Source organism: Carcharhinus amblyrhynchos, chromosome 8 (assembly GCF_965287045.1).
Source record: "Carcharhinus amblyrhynchos chromosome 8, sCarAmb.v2.hapA, whole genome shotgun sequence".
NCBI classification, from domain to species: domain Eukaryota; kingdom Metazoa; phylum Chordata; class Chondrichthyes; order Carcharhiniformes; family Carcharhinidae; genus Carcharhinus; species Carcharhinus amblyrhynchos.
The window spans coordinates 95,884,316-95,909,064 of NC_137331.1; the positions used below are offsets into that span (position 1 = coordinate 95,884,316).

The following is a 24,749-nucleotide window of genomic DNA, read 5'->3' on the forward strand; positions in this document are numbered from 1 at the left end:
GGAAACGCTGGCACAAAACCGTCCTACCTGGCGCTGCCTCACCCACAAGGGCGGTCAAGCTTATGAAGCAAGGTACAAAGCTGAAGCGCACCTTAAGCAGGAGCTGCACAAGTCCAGAGCCACCAGCGTAACAACTACAATACCTACACAAGTCTGTCCAATATGTACCAGGACATTCCATGCCCAAATTGGCCTGATCAGTCATCTTCGGACACACTGCATCCAGCCTCAAAATGATTAATGACGTCGAGATCCTCATCAATGACGATAGATGAACAACGATAACAGCAACAATGATCAGTATACCTCAACCCACCTTTACTCCATATCTTGTGATATATTTGCTGAACAAAAGTTAGTGGGTCAGAATATTACAAAATATTGCGCATGCTCGACCCAGAAGTCTCGACATCATTGCGCAATATTTTGGTAGGCAGGCGCGGCGAGTGTTGGAAATGCACTGACAGTCAAGCAGAAAATTTAAGTCATCAAGGGGTCAATTGAATGCAGCTTGACATGGCTGATCCACTTCTAACATTGGCTTATCAGCTTTTACCTTTTAGCTTCAACCTCAATCCTGCAAAGACAGTGACCTGAGCCAGGAGTCAAACCCGGATCCCTGGTGCTGTGAGGCAGCAGTGCTAACCACTATGCCACCATGCCTCCTGACATGGGTTTGGGAATGGCCAAGCATTGTCAAAGGTGTTTATTCTGAGCAAAGCATAAGGCTGGAGAGTCTATTAAAGTCAAGTTACTCAACCTAAAAATTGGTTGGAATTTTTAGGTTCAAAAACCTGACCCTAACCCTAACACTATTGTTGCCATGGTTATCTTAGAGGTGGCTGACAATTTTACTCACCTCATCCTGACCTTATTAGGTGATTGTGGTGGCCATGTTGAGTCCACCAATTGGGCAAAGAGAAAGTTACAGAGCTTGATCCAGGATTATCGGACTCGCATAGCCCCTGGGATCCTACCCAGGAAATCAGGAAGAAGCAGAGAATCTGGGGAAACATGGGGGCTCTTCAAATCTCTGGAATAAATGATTATGCCTCATGGGCAGACAAAGATCACCTGGAGGGCTGCTACTCACAGCCTGGGGAACTGAACATGCACTTACAGCTATACAGCTCCAGGGGGAAAACAACCCAGGGAACTGAACATGCACTTACAGCTATACAGCTGCAGGGGAAATATATATTGGAAGATTTAAATGCATTATCCCAGATGATTCTTAACATTCTTGGCTTGACTCAGTCTAAGGGAAGGGCATGTGGCATGTTGGCCCAAGTAGGAAAAGTTAGCTCAGATATTGAGGATGGTACAGCGCCTCAGCATATATCAGGCTGTGAAAGGACTTGGTCTTGTTACTTTACATGACAAAAGACAGGAACTGGTCATTACATGACTTGGGGGGAAATGAATGCACAACTAAGTTTCTGATGATTATGTCCGAGAACAAGTCAATGGAACTTATTCAGGAGGGTGTAGATTTGAATCACGGGGAGTGGAAAAGGATAGATTGGTGTATCAGCTAGGATCAGGTAGGATATATAACTGCAGTTTCCAATGGTACCCTTCTGCTGATAATGCGAGATTGTTGTACTGAGTCACCGCCATACATTGCCTGCTCCTGTAATACCCTTGAAGGGGGCTTTATGGCAGTCCAAACTTCCCCTACACAGTGGGGCTTTTTGACAGGCCAGACAAGCTTCTTGTATGTGGCACTGGAGCGCAAAAACAGCCACACTTTTTGGCTACAGCTCACTGACTCCTTTACTGTGGGAGACTTCCATCTTGCAGGCAGGACCCTCACTGGGTATGTGTGGTGAGATGGTGCATGAAACATCGCTGACATCCTGGGCAGGCAGGCCTGACTTGTGATGGAAAAGGCCCTGGCCACTGCCAAGGATTCATGGAGCAAAGTGGCCCAGCAATCATGAGGGGAAGGGTGCACATAAACCAAAAGGGGAAGGCTTGGAAACTAGAGGACTTGGCTAGCAACCAAGCCAAGATGGCAAGAATGCCGTATAACTGGTGGGAAATAGGCAGGATAGAAGCAGATGTTCCATCTATTTCTGTCCTTTTGGTCAGTCTCCGCATTGGCTGCTACCAGTAAAGAATACACTCGGGTAGCCACTGTAACAGAAGCCTCCCTAACACACTGTAACTGAACTCCCCCACACACCATAACTGAGCCCTCCCCTCCACGCACCGTATCTGAGCCCTCCCCTCCACGCACCGTATCTGAACCCCATCTCCACGCTCCATAACTGAACCCCATCTCCACGCACCGTAACTGAACCCCATCTCCACGCACCGTAACTGAACCCCATCACCACGCACCGTAACTGAACCCCATCTCCACGCACCGTAACTGAACCCCATCTCCACGCACCGTAACTGAACCCCATCACCACGCACCGTAACTGAACCCCATCTCCACGCACCGTAACTGAACCCCATCTCCACGCACCGTAACTGAACCCCATCTCCACGCACCGTAACTGAACCCCATCTCCACGCACCGTAACTGAACTCCATCTCCACGCACCGTAACTGAACTCCATCTCCACGCACTGTAACTGAACCCCATCTCCACGCACCGTAACTGAACTCCATCTCCACGCACCGTAACTGAACCCCATCTCCACGCACCGTAACTGAACCCCATCTCCACGCACCGTAACTGAACCCCATCTCCACGCACCGTAACTGAACCCCATCTCCACGCACCGTAACTGAACCCCATCTCCACGCACCGTAACTGAACCCATCTCCACGCACCGTAACTGAACCCCATCTCCACGCACCGTAACTGAACCCATCTCCACGCACCGTAACTGAACCCCATCTCCACGCACCGTAACTGAACCCCATCTCCACGCACCGTAACTGAACCCCATCTCCACGCACCGTAACTGAACCCCATCTCCACGCACCGTAACTGAACCCCATCTCCACGCACCGTAACTGAACCCCATCTCCACGCACCGTAACTGAACCCCATCTCCACGCACCGTAACTGAACCCCATCTCCACGCACCGTAACTGAACCCCATCTCCACGCACCGTAACTGAACCCCATCTCCACGCACCGTAACTGAATCCCCCCATCCACACACTGTAACTGAACCCCACCTCCACACACTGTAACTGAGCTCCCCCCTCCATACACTGTAACTGAACCCCATCTCCACACACTGTAACTGAGCTCCCCCCTCCATACACTGTAACTGAATCCCCCAACACACCGTAACTGAGCTCCCCCTGTCCACACACTGTAACTGAGCCCCATCTCCACACACTGTAACTGAGCTCCCCCCTCCATACACAGTAACTGAATCCCCCAACACACCGTAACTGAGCTCCCCCTGTCCACACACTGTAACTGAGTCCCCCCCTCCGTATACTGTAACTGAAGCCCCCCACTTTACCCCTCACCTCCTCACCCACTTACCTTTCAAAGAAGCTTTGGAATATTTGAACTCTATATAGCAGAATATGGAAAAGGTGAGTGGTCTCTGCCTTGATTCTCTCTGCTGCTCAGTCTGAGCTTTGCTGCGCTGAGTCAGTTCTGGGATTCTCCTTCAGGAGAATTGGAGGAGGGTAAGTGGATTGATTTTGTCTGATCGGGGTTGGATATAGGGTTTCTGATACTGATTGGACAATCTGGGCCATAGAGTTGGGGTCAACTGATTTTGTATTTTGGAGTGAGCTTGAAAATGCAAAGTATGAAATGATAAAAAGGAGCACCGTTCAGGCGTATGCACTCTTGAAGAGCCCCACCAATTCAATTCACAACTTTCTGTAAGCTTGATACTTTTATGTTGAAGTTGCATAGCTTGTCTGACTGTTGGCAGTCATCTTAACAATTCAAAGAACAATGAAAGTTATAGCACAGGAACAGGCCCTCCGGTCCTCCAAGCCTGTACCGACCATGCTGCCCAACTTAACTAAAACCCCCTACCCTTCCGGGTACCATATCCCTCTATTCTCATCCTATTCATGCATTTGTCCAGGCCCCACTTAAAACTCACTATAGTATCTGCTTCACTACCTCCCCCGGTAACAAGTTCAAGGCCTTCCAAAATGCATTACCTCATATTTGTCCCGATTAAACTCCATCTGTCATTTCTCCGTCCAAGTCTCCAACTGATCTATATCCTGCTCTATCCTCTGATGGTCCTCATCGCTATCTGCAAATCCATCAATCTTTGTGTCGTCCGCAAACTTACTAATCAATCCAGTTATATTTTCCTCCAAATCATTTATATATATTACAAACTACAAAGGTCCCAGCACTGATCCCTGAGGAATGTCACTTGTCACAGCCCTCCATTCAGAGATGCACCCTTCCACTGCTACCTTCTGTCTTTTATGACCAAGTCAGTTTTGTATCCACCTTGTCAGCTCACCTTTTGGAACAGTCTGCCAAGAGGGACCTTGTCAAAGGCCTTACTGAAGTCCATGTAGACAACATTCACTGCCCTAATTTCATCAATCATCTTCGTCGCTTCCTCAAAAAACTCGATCAAGTTAGTGAGACACGACCTCCCCTTCACAGAACCACGTTGCCTCTCACTAATACATCCGCTTATTTCCAAGGGGAATAAATCCTGTCTCGAAGAATCCTCTCCAATAATTTCCTTGCCACTACTGTAAGGCTCACCAGCCTGTAATTAGCTGGGTTATTCTTGCTACCCTTCTTAAACAAAGGAACAACATGGGTTATTCTAAATTGCCCCAAGTATCTGCTGCTTTGCTAATGACATCTGAGGTGAGCATCTTCTCACTCTGCTGAGGATAAGTGACTAAGTTATCACAGCCTGCATTATTGCCTCATAGAACCTGTGTAGCACTAAGGGCAAAGAATAGTACAGCCCTTTGGCCCATCAAGTCTGTGCCAACACAGATGCCATACTAATCTAATATTTTCTTGACTCTATGTGGCCCATATCCTTCTATTCCCTGCCTATTCATGTATCTATCCAGATGCCCCTTGAAACATTGTTATAGAATCTGCTTCCATCACCTCCTCCAGCAGTACATTCCAGGCACTCAGCACCCTGTGTGTGAAAAACTTGTCCCTTACATCTCTTTTAAATTTTCCCCTTCTCACTCTCAAACTATGCCCCCGGGTAATTGACCCTTTGACCCTGGGAAAAAGACCCTGACTACCCATTCTATCCTAGCCTGTTGTAACCTTGTAACCTCTGTCAGGCTCCCCCCTCATCCTCCAATGCTCCAATGAAAACAATCCAAGTTTGTTCAACCATTCTTTGTAGTCCATATCCTCCAAACCAAGCAACATCCTGGTAAATCTCTGCTGCACCCTTTCCAATGCATCAACATCCTTCCAGTGGTGAGGTGACCAGAATTGTACTCCAAATGGAGCATGACCAAAGTTTAATACAGCTGCAACATGATTTTCCAATTTCTATACTCAATGCTGTGACTGATGAAGGCCAGCATGCCATATTCCAGATTGTTTCACACATTTCACAATGCTCAGTGAAGCTTATCGATGTGAGCGCATCTGCACTGGTGGAGGATGCGCTTGAATAAAATGATGCAGTGTCTTGAAATGGTGCTGCATCCTCTGAACTGGTCTGTTTTCCTTCTGCTGCTGTACCTAATGCCGAGACATGGTTTTAAGTGAAAAAGATGCTCCTTCAACCAAGCCCAAGGTGCGTCCCTTGATCAGAAGCTGCCAGTGGTGTTAAAGGCCCACACAGATTACATATGGTCTGCAAACTTATGGATGCAACCATCTCTTTTCTCACTCTCCATTGCTTCCACATCTTGTTCTCAGCTGCCTGCTGTGACCCATCCAATATCCATGGTCTCCTCCTCCATGGGTATCACCATGGTGGTGGGAAGCCATCCACCTCAGGTTTGTTGATGCTTCCTGGCATTCTGAGCATGTTTATTCTGCAAGTACAGACATATACAGCGCCACTCCTGTCTCGTGGCCCATCTGTGCTGCTCACACTGAGACACTGTAAATGAGCAGCACCGCGCTGCAGTGATGGTATGGTAAGATGGCCATTCAGCTTCTCAGTGCAGCATTCGCCCAACACAGATTGTAGACCTTTGCGCGAGCAGCCAGCACCAAGACCTTCCCACAATAGCTAGTTCTCCAGCTCTCCCAACTGCCAATCTTTAATTGGCCCTCCTGGTAAAATCATGCAGGAAGTCCCCCTGCCTGTTTTAGCTGCATAAACCCCCAAACCACCTCCCCCCCAACCCCCCTCCCCTCCCCACTGCCATCACCACAGCAACATTGGCTCATCCACCTGATCAGTATGATCCAGATCATTGCTTGCTTCTACAAACAAACCGGGATTGCGTAGACATGGTGGCACAGCGGCTAGCACTGCTGCCTCACAGCGCCAGAGACCTGGGTTCAATTCCGGCCTTGGATCACTACCTGTGTGAAGTTTGCATACTCTCCCAGTGTCTGTGTGGGTTTCCTCCCACAGTCCAAAGATGTGCAGGTTAGGTTGCATGGCCGTGTTAAATTGACCCTAGTGACAGGGGGATTATCAGGGTAAATATGAGGGGTTCAGGGATAGAACCTGGGTGAAATTATGGTCGGTGTGATTTTGATAGGCCAAATGGCCTCCTTCCACACGATAGGGATTCTATTCTATGAAACTACCGTTTCCTCAGTTGTGCTCCAATAATTAACTATCTTCCTCTTGGCATCGTGCTTTTTGCAACAATTCTGCTACAAATGAAAGCATTTCTCAGTTAGGGCGATGACATTATCAGTTTGAACCCAACAAGTTTTCAGTTGCATTTTCTGAATGCCTTGCCCTTTCAGACAATACATTTTTGATCATGCTGTTCAGTGTCCACCCTTTGATGTTTCTGATCTTCAAAGTTTTATGCTTATGCTTTCCTGACATTTTGGTGCCCATGCCTTTATTGTAAGTTCACAGTATTCCAATCTAACAGGCAAGACACAGTCAATTATCTGAAACAATTCCATCCCTGGAATGTGTAACTAGCAAATCACCAATAACACAGAGTCACATTTAATTCTTGGCGAACAGAGTTATAGAAATGTAGCCCGTGATAATGAAATACCTAACTGCATACAATGTGTGCTCTGAACACACATTACTTTTTGTATCTTTGGTTCTTATACAGCATAAACACTGTTACAGGTCAGATATTCATAGCTACTTCTGTAAGCTGCAATAGGCTAACAAGGTCACTTGAGGGTATTGACTATATGAGGTGCTTTAATCATACCTAAAACAAAGGTGTTAATCAACATGCCAGACACCGATATACCAAAAACAAACTGTAGAGCAATGAATGAGTTGAAATTTGGCACAAACGCTGCTCCCACACCACTGACTAGCTGAAGAAACAGCGAGAGCAAAGCAATTGGTCTTCGACCAAACCTATGAAAAAAGAAAGGGACATGTTAGTAAATGTGCAAACTGGCCATTACCAAATTCCTATGTAAACGTTGCCGTTAGGGACAATGGAGGTACTTGAGATTTAAGCGTGAAGGGAAATGAAAATAAACGCAGCTGACTGGAGGCTGAGTAGAAATCCATTAAGCTGTCAACAGAAGACTCTTTCAAAGCACTGCACTTTGAAGCTCTCTCTATTGCATTGAAAACCATTGATCTCTGTCAATTTCAAAGGTTTCAGCTTTCTAGGAAGGCTTAGAGACTTCAAATCAAAACAGTGTAAAGCTGTGGAGAGGGGAACTACACCCTCCTCCCAGGTGAAATTGACATCTTGCTGTCAGAGGACATCAAAATCTGCTTCCACTGCTCTTTGAGACAATGTCTTCCAGAAAGTTCTATCTATTGTTCACCCTTTGACGTTTTTAACCTTTATGTTCAGTGTATCCTGAGAGCAGGTATTTGGTGTTCAGTGCCTTTTTTGTAATTTCAGAGGCATCTGGATGGGTACACAAATAGGAAGGGAATAAAAGTGTAATAAGTTCATGAAGGCAGCAATCCCTTCATCAGAATAACTATTTACTCTTCCAACAGCAGTACATGGAGTACTCAGTCAGCAGTCTACCTTTGGGAGTGCAGAGGAACTGACACTCCCAGTTACATACAAAGTAAAGTCTCCCTGACTGGCCCATCAATTGGCCCCTTAATCAGAGATTTCTTTCAATACCAACCAAATAAATTAACTCAAATTAACTTAAGGACAAATTAAAAGTGCTACCAAAAGGAAGGGGAACAGCCCAAACCAAAAATCAAGGTTGGAAGGAAACTTAAAACATCAAATTAAAAGGTGATTATCAGGGTTAATAATACACCCCAGCCCCTGCAGTGCCCCCTTTAATCTGGGAGTTCATATTCCAATTGGCCAACTTCAATGACCTGATTAAAGTCATTACAAGAAGATTATGGACCAAATAGGACAGAAGGTTTATTTTTTAGTTTAGTTAGGACATCATGATTGGCACAGGCTTGGAGGGTTGAAGGGCCTGATCCTGTGCTGTACTTTTTGTGCTTTATTCACATTATTCTGATCCAATGGCATTATGGGTGGTATCTTACCATCTTAGTTTTTGACTGAGAGATGGAACAAAGTTGAACCCTGCCCCCCCCCCTCATCCCGATGCTGTTTGAGGTCCTCCCCCCCCCCCATCCCCGTGTGATCTTTCTGCAGACGGCCAATTAATAGACCATCTCCGAGTGTCCCACCCTGTTAAAGATGGGGAGTGGGTTGCACAGACTGGAGGGTCAATGTGAGAGCAGTGCCTGAGGTCCTAGACAACCAGGAACCCAAGTTGGGAGAAGTGGGCACTGCTATTGCAAATGGGACACAGTGATAGCCCCTCAAGGTGAAGCACCATCTAAAGACTTCAAAAAAAAACTTAAAATAAACTGTGGCCTTAGCTGCCAATGTGTCACTATGGAGGCAAAACCTCTGGCACCTGCAGCTTCAAGTGGACTGTGAGGTAAATAAAGGAGGCCTCGCTGCCTCCTCTCCACCTCTGTCTGCCAATGGGAGGCCACCTCCAATCACCAGGTGGGCTTTGGTCTAAGAAGTGGTGGGAGGGTGGGGGGAGGCCCCGGCAGCATCACCAATTTGTTGATAAGCTGACATTTAATTCCTCACTCACATCTGGCAAGGACAGATAGAGGTGGGAACACATTGAGTCACCCTGAAATGGGACACAGTTCCCAATTCAAAAACCACCTCTGTGCAGCTAATACAGTCTGTGCTATGAGAGCCCGTACTTCTACTCAATCTAACATTTCTGAAAACTGAGTCATCTTTCACCTAAAATCTCTTTGCATGCTCAGTATTCAAGCAGGAATATTTCCCTGAGGCTGCTGTCTGCTCAGTTAAGGTTCAAATGCATGTCTGCTGGGTATCTAACAGTTAATGTGTTATTACCCATGGCTGTCCAGTTGATGTGCTTGGTGAAAGGAGATTGGAGACACAGAAATCCTACATTTGAGACGGGTAAGATCACAGTACTTTAGAATTCCAGTGACGGTTGATCAGTCAGCCTGACTCATTACTGGGACTTTGTGCAGGAGATTGGAGTTCTTCCCATGCAGTTTCAGTTTGCTTTGTCCAAATGGGGTAGGGATGGTACTAGTTGGACCAACACCAGGCAGCTTAGCAGTGCCAGTACGTGGCATTCTGTTCAGTGGGTTAAATTCCAATAAGTTTTAAGTCTATTTGTAAGTGCCACAAGTAGGCTTACATTAACACAGCAATGAACTTACTGTGAAAATCCACTAGTCGCCACATCCGGTGCCTGTTTGGGTACACTGAGGGAGAATTTAGCATGGCCAATGCAGCTAACCAGCACATCTTTCAGACTGTGGGAGGAACTGGAACTCCCAGAGGAAGCCCATGCAGAGTACATGCAGGGGAGTACATGCAGATTCTGCGCAGACCGTGACCTAAACCAGGAATCAAACCCGGGTCCCTGGTGCTGTGAGGTAGCAGTGTTAACCACTGTGCCACCGTGCCACCCTATGTAGTGCCTGTGGGCACATGTGGGATCCCTAAACCTTGTCTGTTGCTAACTTATGCTTAATCTCACTGGGTAAGCAATTGAATGTGCCCTAGATAGAGAATGTACACTCCATTTTGGATAAACATGGCTTCTGCTTGTATAAATTTCTCAACAGTTTGGATTGGGCACATAAGCTTGTTGATGGGTTTCCATGTGCTCTTTTTATGATGAAATGAACTGTCCCACCCATCATTCCCATTTAATCCAACCTCCCCAACGATCCACCATTATCATTCAATCCAGCTTCCTTGCCCATTCACCATTCTCATTTAATCCAACTTCCCCATCAATCAATATTCCAATTTCATCCAACTTTCTCACCATCCACCATTATTATTCAATCACTCTTCCCCATTTGTTCACTGTTCCCAGTGAATCCCATCTCTCCATCCATCCATTGTTCCCAACAGGTTCATCATTTCTATTCAATTCAACCTCCCAATTCAATGCACTGTCCCAGGTTAATCCACTGACCCCTATATCTATAATGTTACTTGTAATTGTAATGTAGCAACGCTCTAGCAGAGGTGTTGAACGAAGGGGGAGATTTTCCCCTCATATAGCATGTGTGCTCATTTAGCACAGAGAAAAAACTCCAGTAGGATGGACTATATGCATATAAAGGCCCCTCTGTCTGATGTTGTGCCAATTTGAAGAATTTTCAGGCCTCACAATATTCATGCTCTGCTCCAGCTGAGGAATTCAATGCATGAAGCACAATCAGGTGAAAGTCTACTCCAAGTTAGCTGCACTAATGTTGCCTGCTCTAAAGCACAAAATCAGATCATAAGAGGTGCAATGTGGGCCAATTCAGTAAACTAAACATTTTTATCAGGTTACAAATGACTAATAGGAAGTGTTTGTACAGTATTTAAACTATTGGTTCTTACCTGTCTGCTAGGGGACCAAAGAACAGGGCTCCAACAAAAAGCCCAAACATGGAAATGGACCGTGAGAGTTGATTTAACCAGTTGTCATCACAAACCAGATCAAACTGCAGAGAAAAAAAGTAATCCAAAACAGGGGCATAGTCAGTGGAGGAGAAAAGCGAATGCATCTTCAAGTGCTAAATCTGACCAACTGCACCATTAGCCTCAGGCAATGCTTAAATCAATACACCTCCCTCACTCATCTGCTATCAACCTTCACCACTCAGGACTCATACCTCACCTCACCTTCACACATTTAGCACTGCTGAAGATCTCATATTCACATCTCAGAGACTGCACTTACTGCCAGTTGTCCAAATATGCTAGCCCAGTTAGCCAAGTGCACGACACTCACTGGTACATTTCCCTCTCTCTTTATTGTACAAGATGATGCAAGACGGGAAGCAGCAAGAAGTAGCTATACTGGAAATGCATATCAACATATCCTAACTCTGTGGAGCGAACAATGCTGATCATTATTGGGATGGTCATTACTAAGGCTATAGATAATGGTAGGGCTGAAACTACACAATATTTTCATACCCAATCCTCCTTATATCCCACTTCCCTCAAACCCACATTTCATTCTGATGTACCAGCCACAGAAAGCGTAAACATGCGCATCTTTCCTCCATTCCTGGATGACAAAGTTACCTATTTTTCCTTTCAGATATCCAAAAAGTCCAAAGCTGGTTGGTCAGTGGAGGAACACCGAAAAGCGAGTGATGATGAAGACATAGGGTCGTCACCATCAGCTCAGATACTGACACTGTGCAAGAGGATAGATCAGAGACAGGATCTGAACATGCTGAGAGACCAGGCCATGAGTGGACTGCAGCCAGGGCAGGCACCGAGGATGTCATTATCTTGCTGGAGGACAATATCACATAGGAGTCCTGCTGCAGATGAGAACTTCATTGGGGAAGCCTACAGAAGAAAGCTATTGGATATGCACAATGAAAACTGTTAGAAAGCCTGCCATAACTTCTACACTTCTATCAAATCTCTCCATTGATCTCTTCAGTCCAAGGAGAACAACTTCAGCTTACTTAACTTTGCAGCTTATATCGCTCATCCCTAGAATCATTCTACAAATTTCCTCTGTATCCTCTCAAGGGACTTGGGGTGGCATGGTGGCACAGTGGTTAGTACTGCAGCCTCATAGCATCATGGAGCTGGGTTCAATTCCAGCCTCAGGTCAATGTCTGTATGGAGTTTGCATGTTCTCCCCTTGTCTGCATGGGTTTCCTCCGGGTGCTCCAGTTTCTTCCCGCAGTTCAAAGGTGTGCGGGTAGGTTGATTGACCATGTTAAATTGTCAGGAGGGCATTAGCTATGAGATGAGGTTGAAGAAACTTGGTTTGTTCTCACTGGAACAACGGAGTTGGAGGGGGGACCTGATAGAAGACTACAAGATTATGAAGGGCGTGGATAGTCAGAAACTTTTTCCCAGGGTCAATTGCTAGAGGGCATAGGTTTAAGATGTGAGGGGGCAAGGTTTAAAGGAGATGTACAAGACATGATTTTTAACACAGAGGGTGGTGAGTGCCTGGAATTTCCTGCTGGGGGGCGGGGTATTGGGAGCAGATATGATAGTGAGTTTTAAGGGATATTTTGCCAAATACATGAATAGGATGGAAATAGAGGAATATGGTCTCTGGAAGGGTAGGGGGTTTTAGTTAAGTTGGGCAGTGTGGTCAGTGCAGACTTGGAGGATCGATGGGCCTGTTCCTGTGCTGTAATTTTTTTTGTTCGTTGAATGCCTAGGAGTGCACACATGTCTCGGAGAACTAGTACGTGCAGAAACTTTGAAGCCTCCAATTGCAGCTCTGATTGCAGGACTCCTACTGTTGAACCTCTACAGACAAAACATATCATTCATAGCGGAGAAGGAAAGGAGAAGGTGCAGAATATAGTGCAATGGTCATAGCTAGGGTGTGAAGAAAGATCGACTTAATCTAAGGTAGATCCATTCAATGTCTGATGGCAGCATGGAAGAAGCTGTTCTTGAGTCAGTTGGGACATGATGGAAGAAGGTAGAAGAGAGTATGTCTGGGGTCCCTGGTTATGCTGGCTGCTTTTCTGAGGCAACAGGAAATGTCGGTGGAGTCAATGGATGCAAGGCTAGTTTGCAGGATGGACTGGGCTGTGTTCACAACCCTTTGTAGCTTTTTGCGGACTTGATAAAAGCAGGAGCTATACCAAGCTGTGATACATTTTTCTTCATTCATTCGTGAGACATAGGCATTGCTGGGGGCGGGGGGGGGAGGGGGGGGGGTAGCATTTATTGCCCATCCCTAGTTCCCCTTGAGAAGGTGATGGTGAGCTGCCTTCTTGAGCTGCTGCAATCTATGTTCTGTGGGTTGGCCCACAATGTCATTAGTGAGGAAATTTCAGGATTTTGATCCATTGACTGCAAAGGAACGGTGATATATTTCCAAGTCAGGACAGTGAGTGGCTTGGAGGGGCACTTGCAGGCGATGGTGTTCCCAAGTATACGCTGCCCTTGTCCTTCTAGTTGGAAGTGGTCTCGGGTTTAGAAGATGCTGTCTAGGGATCTTTGGTGAATTGCTGCAGTGCATCTTGTAGATAGTACACACTGCTGCTACTGAGTGTCAGTGGTGGAGGGATTGAAAATTTTAGATGTGGTGCCAATCAAGTGGGCTGCATTGTCCAGGATGGTATCAAGCTTCTTGAGTGTTTTTGGAGCTGCATCCATCCATGAAAGTGGGGAGTATTCCTAGTGTCTAACCTGCTCTTGTAGCCTCTATGTTTATGCGGTGAGTCCAGTTGAGTCTCGGGTCAATGGTAACTCCAAGGATGTTGACAGTGGGGGATTCAGTGATGGTTACACCACTGAATGTCAAGGGGCACTGGTTAGAGGTCTCTTACTGGTGATGTTCATTGCCTGGCATTTGTATAGCGCAAATGTTAATTGCCACTTGTCAGCCCAAGCCTGGATATTGTCCAGATTGTCCAGATCTTGTTGCGTTTGAACATGGACTGCTTCAGTATCTGAGGAGTCGCGAATGATGCTGAACATTGTGCAATCATTGGCGAACATCCCAACCTCTGACCTCTTGACAAGGGGAATTCACTGATGAAACAGCTGAAGATGGTTGGGCCTAGGACACTCCACTGAGGGACTCCTGCAGAGATGCCCTGAAGCTGAGATGACTTACCGTCTGCAACATGTCCCTATGTACCAGAATGACTCCAACTAGCAGAGAGTTTGCCCCCTGATACTCATTGATTCCTGTTTCACTATGGCTCCTTGATGCCACTGTCGGTCGAATGCGGCCTTGATGTCAAATCTGTCACTCTCACCTCACCTCTGGAATTCAGCTCTTTTGTCCATGTTTGGACCAAGGCTGTAATGAGGTCAGGAGCCGAGTGACACTGGAAAAACCCAAATTTGACATCACTGAGCAGGTTATTGTTGAGCAGGTGCTGTTTGATAGCACTGTTGATAACCCCTTCCATCACTTTACTGATGATCGAGAGTAGATTGATTGAGCAGTAATTGGCCGGGTTGGATTGCTGCGAATACTTCAGCCTTAACTTTTGCATGGATGTGCTAGGCTCCTCCATCATTGAGGATGGGGATATTTGTGCAACCTCCTCCTCCAGTGAGTTGTTTAATTGTCCACCACCATTTTCGACTGGATGTGGAAGGACTGCAGAGCTTAGCTCTAATTCATTGGTTGTGGGATCGCTTAGCTCTGTCTGTCTATCGCTTGGTGTTTTTGCCCTTTGGTACGCAAATAGTCCTGTTTAGTAGCATCACCACATTGACACCTCATTTTTATGTATGACTAGTGCTGCTCCTGACATGGCCTCCTGCACTCTCCATTGAGCCAGAGTTGATTTTCTGGCTTGATGGTAATTGTCGAGTGTGGGATATGAGGTTGCAGATTGTGCTGGAGTACAATTCTGCTGCTGTTGATGGCCCACAGCACCACATGGATGCCCAGTCCTACTAGATCGGTTCGAAGTCTGTCCCATTAGTGCCACACAACACAAAGGAGGTTATTCTCAATGTGAAGATGGGACTTAGTTTCCACAAGGAGTGTGTGGTGGTCACTCTTTCTGATACTGTAATGGGCAGATGCATTTGCAGTCAGCAGATTACTCAGGATGAGCTTAAGTATGTTATTTCCTCTTGTTGGTTACCTCACCACCTGCTGCAGCCCCAGTCTAGCAGGTGTATCCTTTAGACCTGACCAGTTCAATCAGTAATGCTGCTGCTGAGCCACTCATGGTGGTGGACATTGAAATCTCCCATCTGGGAAAAGATACTTTCAATGGTGCATCTGTAAAAGTTGGTGACAGTCCTAGCAGACATGTCAAATTTCTTTAGAATTCTGAGAAAGTAGAGATGTTGATAGGCTTTCTTAATTATAGTGTCAGTGTGGAAGGGCCAAGACAGGTTGTTGGTGATCTGGACACCTAGAAACTTGAAGCTCTCGACCATTTCCATTTCATCCTTGTTGATGTAGACAAGGGCTTGTCCTCCTCTATGCTTCCTGATATCGATAATGACTTATTGATATTGAGAGATTATTGTAGCTGCATCATTTCATCTGATTCTCTTTCCAATACTCCATCTATCACTGTCTGAGATCTGACCCACTACAATGGTGTCATCAGCAAACTTAAAAATGGAGATGAAAAAGAATTTGGCCACACAGTCAGAAATGTAAAAGGAGTATAGTAAAGGGGCTGCTGACCCAGCTTTGTGGGGCGCTGCTGTTAAGAATACTCATGGAGGAGATTTTGTTGCCTATCCTAAACAGTGAACCCCAGTTGTAGGGTCTTCCCACAGCCATCCTATCATGACCCCTCAGGATTTTACATGTTTCAATCAAGTCACACCTTCCACTTCTAAGATACAAACATAGCCTTTCTGATCTTTCCTCATAAGACCATCCAACCATTCCTGGAATTAGTTTGGTAAACTTCTGAATGGTTCTAATGAATGTATATCATTCCTTAAACTAGGAGTCCAATACTGTACATGGTATTCCAGCTGTGGTTGTATCATTGTCCGAGTACAATTGAAGCATAATCTCCCTTATTGTGGTCCACTTACTTAACTTTGTAGTCTCCTTACGTCGTCTTCACAACTTACTTTCCTTCCTTTCTTTGTATCATTATCAAATTTAGCAACCATAACTTCTGTCCCTTCACCCAAGCCATTTATGTAAAAAGTTAAGATGCATCCACCCTGGTTGATGAGGACTACACATTCCATCCATCCAAATCAGAAAAAGACCCATTTATGTGTCCCCTCTGTTTCCTGTTAGCAAGCCCATCTTCTACTCATGCATTACTCCTGACACCATGAACTTTTATTTTCTGCAATAACCTTTGATGTGGCACCTTATCAAATGTATTTTGGAAACCCAAATACAGTACATCCACAGGGTCCCCTTTATTCACAGCATGTAAGTCCTTCATTGAACTCCAATAAATTGGTTAAATATGATTTCCCTTGTTGACTCTGCCTGATCGCCATGCATCTTTCTAAGTGCCCTCCTATGATATCTTTAATAATAGCTTCTAACATTTTCCCTCTGACATGGCTTGTAGTTTCCAGTTTTCTATCTCTCTCTCTTTTTGAATAAAGAGCTGCATTTTCCAAACTAATGTACAATCTTCCCATGTCAGAATGGTTTTCCTTTGGCTGCTCCGGTTTCCTCCCACGGCCCAAAGAAGTGCAGGTTAGGTGGATTGGCGATGCTAAATTGCCCTTTGGTATCCCAAGGTATGTGGATTAGCCATGGCAAATGCATGAGGTTATGGGGATTGGGAGGTCTGGGCAAGTTGCTCTGTCAGAGTTAGTGCAGACTCGATGGGCTGAATGACTTTCTTCTGCACTATAGGGATGCTATGGTTTCATGGCACTTTTCCCAAATCTAGAAAATGTTGGAAAATTAAAGCCAATGCATTAACTCGCTCACTAGCCACTTCTTTTAATACCCCAGGATGAAGTCCATCAGAACCCATGGACTAGTCAACACTCAAGTAAAAGTTTATTGATTAGTCACAAGTAAGACTTGCATTAACACTGCAATGAAGTTACTGTGAAATTCCCCTGGTCGCTACAGTCCAGCACCTGTTCAAGTCAATGCACCTAACAAGCATGTCTTTCAGACTGTGGGAGAAAACCAGTACACCCAGAGGAAATCCACACAGACACGGGGAAAATGTACAAACTCCACACAGACAGTGACCCACGCCAGGAATCGAACCCAGGTCCCTGGTGCTTTGAGACAGCAATGCTGACCACAGTGCTACCCTGTCACTCAGTTCCAACAATTTGCTCAGTATCACTTCCCTGGTGATTGTAATTTTCTTGAGTTCCTCCCTCCCTTCCAATTCTTGATTTATAGCTTTTTCGTGTTTGTTTGTTGCTTATATCCTCTATAGTGAAAACCAATGTAAAATACCCATTCAATTCATCTGCTATCTCCTTATTTTCCATTATTAATTCCCCAGACTCATATTCTATAGACCAATACGCAATTAGTTACCTATTTTCCTATTTAAGTATCTACAGAAACTCTTGAGTATTTATATTTCTAACTAACTTTCTCTTAAATTCTGATATTTCCCTACTTAATAATCTTTTTAAAAATATTTTACTCCATACTTAAAATTACAAAGCCAATGCTCAGAGTGGACCAGGCAAACCCAAATTCATCCTTTGCTTGCTTCAAAAACCAAATTCAAAATCCAACTGAACCCAATTCATGATCCTCACAAGAGAGACAACCAAGATCCAAGCTGACAAGATAAGGCATTGTACCCCATCTTAGGCTTGAACTGACACTTGATCTTAGCCAAACGATAGCTATTCTTTGCTGCTCTTTATAGTCTGTCCAATCTTCTGATCTGCCACCTCTGGATAATTGTATGGTCTCTTTCAAGTTTGATGGTATCTTCAACTTTTATAGTTAACCACAGATGGTGTGTCTCCCCTTGGAAATTTTTTCTTGTTGGAATTTTCTTTTATTTTGAAATATCCCTTTAAATATGTGCTCCTGCACTTCTATTGACTTCTCCCCTGACCTCACTCAATCATATTATAAATTGCTACCCAAGAGAGCCTTCACTAGGGGGTTATCAATTAACCCTACCTTGTTACACAATGCCAGGTCTAATAAAACCTGCTTTGTGATTGGCTCCCAACTGTGCTGTTCTAAGGAACAATCCCAAAAACATTCTATGAACTCCTCATCTGGTTACCATTGCCCACCTAATTTTTCCAGTATACATGTAGATTAAAATCTCCCAGTTGGTTAGCTCAGTTGGCTAGATGTCTGGTTTGTGATGTAGAGCAATGCCAACTGCACAGGTTCAATTTGCATACCAATGAGGTTATTCATCAATCCTTCTCAAGCTTGCTCCTCACCTAAGGTGTGGTGACCCTCAGGTTAAATCACCACCAGTCACCTCTTCCCCTCAAAGGGGGAGATTGGTTTCCATGTAAACATATCTGTTCGATATCCTTATCTGGGTTTGGCTTGTACCTTTTACACTCCTGGTAAGATCCATTTTCTCCCCTCTGGGAAAGTCAGGAGCAATTGTTCCTCTTTGGCCGGACCAGCACTGAGGTTTAAGATCCTATGGTGATCTAGGACTGTGGCAACTTCACCCTTATTTGATTATGGCTGCATCTGACAGTATGGACACTAATAGATATTTAGCAATAATTCCACAAGAATGTGTGGGATGAGTTGTCCTCAGCCGAGTGCTGCACATAGACACATTCCAAGATCCAGAATTACATGCTAAGAGATGCCCCAGAGATGTGATAGAGAAAGGTCCTGTCTAAGGCCTTTCAGCTGTAGTGCAGGGTGGGACTGGAAACTATGTAAAACTCCTCTTGCCATATGCATGACATGAAACATATATTATAAAGAGTGTTGCAACTATATTGAGGCACCTCAGAATAGAACATGCTGCATGCAGAAAATTTGAATTTTATTGCATCTGTAAACCTGAAGTTGAACAGTTTTGAACTGTACTTCTACAAATTTTACAAACAAAATATATATTTGGAACATAAACACGTGGAAGGTGGCAAGTTTTTGTTTGACTCTGATATGCATGATCTTGGACCAATGTCTTCAATTTGAAATGGTCATAGAGTCATAGAAGTTTACAGCATGGAAACAGGCCCTTTGGCCCAGCTTGCCCATGTCACCCTTTTTTTAAAATCACTAAGCTAGTCCCAATTGCCCACATTTGGCTCATATCCCTCTATACCCATCTTATCCAAGTAACTGTCTAAATGCTTTTTAAAAGACAAAATTGTACCTGCCTCTACTACTACCTCACCATCCTCTGTGTGAAAAAAATGCCCCTCTGTATATTTTTGTATCTCTCCCCTCTTACCTTAAACCTATGCCCTCTAATTTTAGACTCCCCTACCTTTGGGAAAATATATTGATTATCTAGCTGATCTGTGCCCCTCATTAATTTTACAGATCTCTGTAAAGATCTGCCCTCAGCCTCCGATGCTCCAGAGAAAAATGTCCCAGTCTATCCAGCCTCTCCTTATAACTCAAACCATCAACTCCCAGTAGCATCCTAGTAAATCTTTTCTGCACTTTTTCTAGTTTAGTAACATCCTTTCTATAATAGGGTGACCTGAACTATACACAGTACTCCAAGTGTGGCCTTACCACTGTCTTGTACAACTTCAACAAGTCCCAACTCCTGTATTTAATGTTCTGACCAATAAAGTGGATATGCCAGCGTTGGACTGGGGTAAACACAGTAAAAAGTCTGACAGCACCAGGTTTCAGTCCAACCGATTTATTTGATAGTAAATTCACTAGCTTTCGGGTTAGCCCCTTCGTCAGGTGAATGGAGAGTTCTGGCCTCAGACAGAGCATATAAAGCACAGTTTACAGATTACTGATTAGAATGTGAATCTTGGGTTCATGTCACACTATCTGTAACCCCCGTGACTTGCCTGGGTTTGCAAAACCTCACTTAGTGTACTGTCTAGAGACAATACACATCTCTTTAACCTGTGATCAGTGCTCCTTCCACACACATTGTCAGCCACTTTAAGACTTGAACAGCAGGTTAGGTGTAAAGATTCGCATTCTAATCAGTAATCTGTAAACTGTCTGTGCTTTATATGTTCTAATAGAGGCCAGAACTCTCCATTCACCTGACGAAGGGACTAACCCCAAAAGCTAGTGAATTTACTATCAAATAAATCGGTTGGACTGAAACCTGGTGTTGTCAGACATTTTACTGACCAATGAAACCAAGCATGCTGATTGCCTTCTTCACCAGTCTGTCCACCTGTGACTCTACTTTCAAGGAGCTATGAATCTGGGTGTTTTAAGAGAGTCAACACCCAAAGCAAATAACACACAAGAAATAGAAATTAATATCTTTTCCTGACTTCTTAAAAAGAAATAGGAGACTCCAAGCTACCAGTCACAATAAAGCACTACAAATTGGTTAAAAGGAAAACATCTTTTGTCGCTTGTCCCATTAGCCCCAATTCAAAGAGATTTTCATTTCACATCAGTGGAGATTCAGCTGTTCCACTGAGGTGCAAATTGCTGAGTCAAAGAACAGGGATCGGTCGCAAATACAAAGGGCTGTGCTGCTACATTACATTGCAAAGATTTGTCCAAACTTGAACCCACAGAACATAGAACATAGAACATTACAGCACAGAACAGGCCCTTTGGCCCACGATGTTGCGCCGACCAGTTAAAAAGCAATGACCCTCTAACCTAAACCAATCCCTTTCCATCCATAAACCTATCCATGGATCTCTTAAACGCCCCCAAACTAGGCGCATTTACAACTGCAGCAGGCAGGGCATTCCAATCCCTCACCACCCTCTGGGTAAAGAACCTACCCCTGACATCCGTCCTATAACTACCACCCCTTAATTTAAAGCTATGCCCCCTCGTGCTAGCTTTCTCCATCCGAGGAAAAAGGCTGTCACTGTCCACCCTATCTAAACCTCTAATCATCTTATATGTTTCGATAAGGTCCCCTCTTAGCCGCCTTCTTTCTAACGAAAACAACCTCAAATCCCTCAGTCTCTCCTCATAGGACCTCCCCTCCATACCAGGCAACATCCTGGTAAACCTCCTCTGCACCCTCTCCAAAGCCTCCACATCCTTCCTATAATGTGGGGACCAGAACTGCGGCCGCACCAGAGTTTTGTACAGTTGCAACATGACGCTGCGGCTCCTAAATTCAATCCCCCTACCAATAAACGCCAAGATGCCGTATGCCTTCCTAACAACTTTATCTACTTGATTCCCAACTTTCAGGGATCTATGTACACATATACCTAGATCCCTCTGTTCATCCACACTATTCAGAGTCCTACCGTTAGCCCTATACTCTACACATCTGTTATTCCTGCCAAAGTGAATTACCTCACACTTTTCCACATTAAACTCCATCCACCACCTCTCAGCCCAGCTCTGCAACTTGTCCAAGTCACCCTGTAAACTATGACACCCTTCCTCACTATCTACCACACCTCCGACATTGGTATCATCAGCAAATTTACTAATCCACCCAACTATACCCTCATCCAGATCATTTATAAAAATTACAAACAGCAGTGGCCCCAAAACAGATCCCTGAGGCACACCACTCGTAACTGAACTCCATGACGAATACTTACCATCAACCACCACCCTCTGTCTCCTATCTGCTAGCCAATTCCTGATCCAATTTCCTAGATTACCCTCAATCCCATACATCTGCATTTTCTGCAGAAGCCTTCCATGGTGAACCTTATCAAACGCCTTACTAAAGTCCATATATACCACATCAGCTGCCTTACCCCCATCCACGTCTTTGGTCACTTTTTCAAAAAACTCAATAAGGTTAGTAAGGCACGACCTACCCTCCACAAAACCATGCTGACTATCTCCAATCAATTCATTACTCTCTAAATAACTATAAATCATATCCCTAATAATTTTTTCTAAAACCTTGCCCACAACAGAAGTAAGACTCACCGGTCTATAATTCCCGGGGAAGTCTCTGTTCCCCTTCTTAAACAATGGGACAACATTCGCTATCCTCCAATCCTCTGGCACTATACCTGTGACCAACGACGACCTGAAGATCAGAGCCAGAGGCTCTGCAATCGCCTCTCTTGCCTCATCCAGCACATCCTCCTTATCAACTGCAATACTGTCCAGTTTACAACCCTGTAACCCAGTGTTCTCCACAGCTACATTTATGTCCCCCTGCGTGAACACCGAAGAGAAATATTGGTTCAATGCCTCTCTAATCTCTTCCGGTTCCACGCATAACTTCCCACTGCTGTCTCTAACTGGCCCTAATCTTGCCTTAACCAATCTTCTGTTCTTAACATATCTATAGAACGCCTTAGGATTCTCCTTAATCCTATCAGCCAAAGTCTTCTCATGTCCTCTTTGAGCCCTTCTTAACTCACTTTTAACTCCCTCCTAGCCAATCTAAAGCTTTCTAGTGCACTACCTGAGCCCTCAAGTCTCATCCGGACATAAGCCTCCTTTTTCTTTTTAACCAGCGAATCAACTTTTTTAGTGCACCACGGTTCCCTAGCTCGACCATTTCCTCCTTGCCTGACAGGGACATACATTATCAAGGACTCGCAGTAGCTGCTCCTTGAAAAAACTCCACATTTCAGACGTTCCCAGACCCTGTAGTCTCCTAGTCCAACCTATGCTTCCTAATTCTCTCCTAATAGCCTCATAATTACCCTTCCCCCAGCTAAAACTACTGACCCGAGGTTCATGCCTATCCCTTTCCATCACTAAAGTGAACGTAACCGAATTGTGGTCACTATCACCAAAATGCACACCAACTTCCAAGTCTAGCACCTGGTCTGGCTCATTTCCCAGCACCAAATCCAATATAGCCTCACCTCTAGTTGGCCTATCTACATACTGAGTCAAAAAACCTTCCTGCACGCTTTGTACAAAAACTGACCCCTCTAATGAGCTAGAGCTATAGCTATTCCAATCAATATTAGTAAAGTTAAAGTCCCCCATAACAATTACCCTATTACTTTCACTCCTATCCAGGATCGTCTCCGCAATCCTTTCCTCAACCTCTCTAGAACTTTTAGGAGGTCTATAAAAGACTCCCAACAGGGTGACCTCTCCTCTCCTATTTCTAATCTCAGCCCATACTACCTCAACAGACAAATCCTCATCAAACTTCCTCTCTGACACTGTGATACAATCCTTGACTAATAAAGCTACCCCTCCCCCCGCCTTCTACCTCCTTCTCTACTCCGACTGAAGCATTTGAACCCCGGAACCTGCAACAACCATTCCTGACCCTGCTCTATCCATGTCTCTGAAATGGCCACAACATCAAAGTCCCAGGTACTGATCCGCGCTGCAAGAACTCAATATTAAGTCCATTCTCAGCTGCTATGCACAGCTTGGCTAATTACACCACAAGAGTTGTGGCAGAGATCTCCACATGCCGACTGTCACATCCCCATGACTTATCCATTGGACAACTTGTAAAAGAGCAACATCTGGGGGTGTGCATTCTTTCACCATCTCTGGGGGCAACAGTGCATGGGTCTAATTAAAGACAGAACTCTTTATATGTTAAACAAAAATACAAACCTCTGTAACTAACGTCGAGGTATATTGTGAGGTGTCATATACCCATCCTTCCTGGCATGCTACCATTGATTGGTTGCTGTGTAAACGTATCCATTCGATATCCTTATCAGGGTTCGGCTTGTACATTTTACACTTCTGGTAAGATCCATTTTTTCCCTCTGGGAGAGTCAAGAACAATTGTTCCTCTTTGGTCAGACCAGCACTGAGATTTAAGATCCAATTAGTCTGACAGTAATGTTGGACACTCGCACCAGTAAAAACCTGAGCAATCAAGTGAAATCCCAGGAAGAAATTTGGCAAACATACTAGCAGCAGCAAACGTTTTTGGAATGGACCAAATTCCCCCACGGCTTTAAGAATTGCTCCAAAATCATTCATCTCGTCTTCCCTCCAAACCGTATCAATTCTACAGCAGGCAAGGTTCAAAGTCTAAATTATAAAAGCGGTGACTGTATTAATACTCAATCATAGATGTCGACAATTAACCAGGAGACTGAGGGGGGAGGGGGAAGGTGGGCTCTCAATTTCAGTCAATCGTTGACATGATGTGTGTCAAGATGGAAAGAAGCCAACTCAGCACAGAGATCAATTTTGTACATTTGCTCCGAGTTAAGGACAAATTGATATTACAGGTTCAATTGTGTTTGCAAAAGAATGAACAACTGCCAATCATTCAAAAAGGTGCCGTGATCCAACAGGGTCTTCAAAAAGAAAAAAACAATTGAATTGGGCATCACAGGCAGGGTAGAATTTATTACCATCACTTATTACCCCTGAAGTTATGGTAAGTGACTATCTTGAACTGCCGCTGTCGATGGTGAAGGAACAATCCAATCCCTCTTACTGTGCTTAGGAAGAGTGCTGGGGTTTTAATGCAGCCAGAGTAAAGGGATAGGAATATTTTTTCCAAAAACAGAATGGTGTTTGACTTGAGAAACTTGCAGGTGGCGGTGTTTCCATACAGCTGTTGCCTTTGTTATTCTGGGCGTTAAGATTGAGGGTTTTGGAAGGTGATGTGCAAGAAGTGTTGTTAATTGAACTGAATCTGTGATAGCTAGAAAGGTGTAATGATTAAAGGGAACCAGCCTGGAAACTCTGGACAAGTGATTTATTCCAAACCCCATAAAGAAAATAACCAATTGGATCAGAAAATCTC

General features: G+C 44.6%; 1 protein-coding gene across 1 annotated transcript in view; it reads right to left on the reverse strand.

Annotated features, from left to right (window-relative positions):
* The window catches only part of slc22a13b (solute carrier family 22 member 13b), a 36,621-nt gene extending 12,333 nt beyond the window's left edge, over positions 1-24,288 (reverse strand). The window contains exons 1-3 of the mRNA XM_080194536.1: positions 23,594-24,288; positions 10,918-11,021; positions 7,264-7,418 (exon numbers count right to left, since the gene is read on the reverse strand). Of these exons, the coding sequence (XP_080050662.1) occupies positions 7,264-7,418; positions 10,918-11,021; positions 23,594-23,971 (637 nt within the window). The 5' untranslated portion in view covers positions 23,972-24,288. The remainder of the gene's footprint in view (positions 1-7,263; positions 7,419-10,917; positions 11,022-23,593) is intronic.
* Positions 24,289-24,749: the final 461 nt, after the last annotated feature.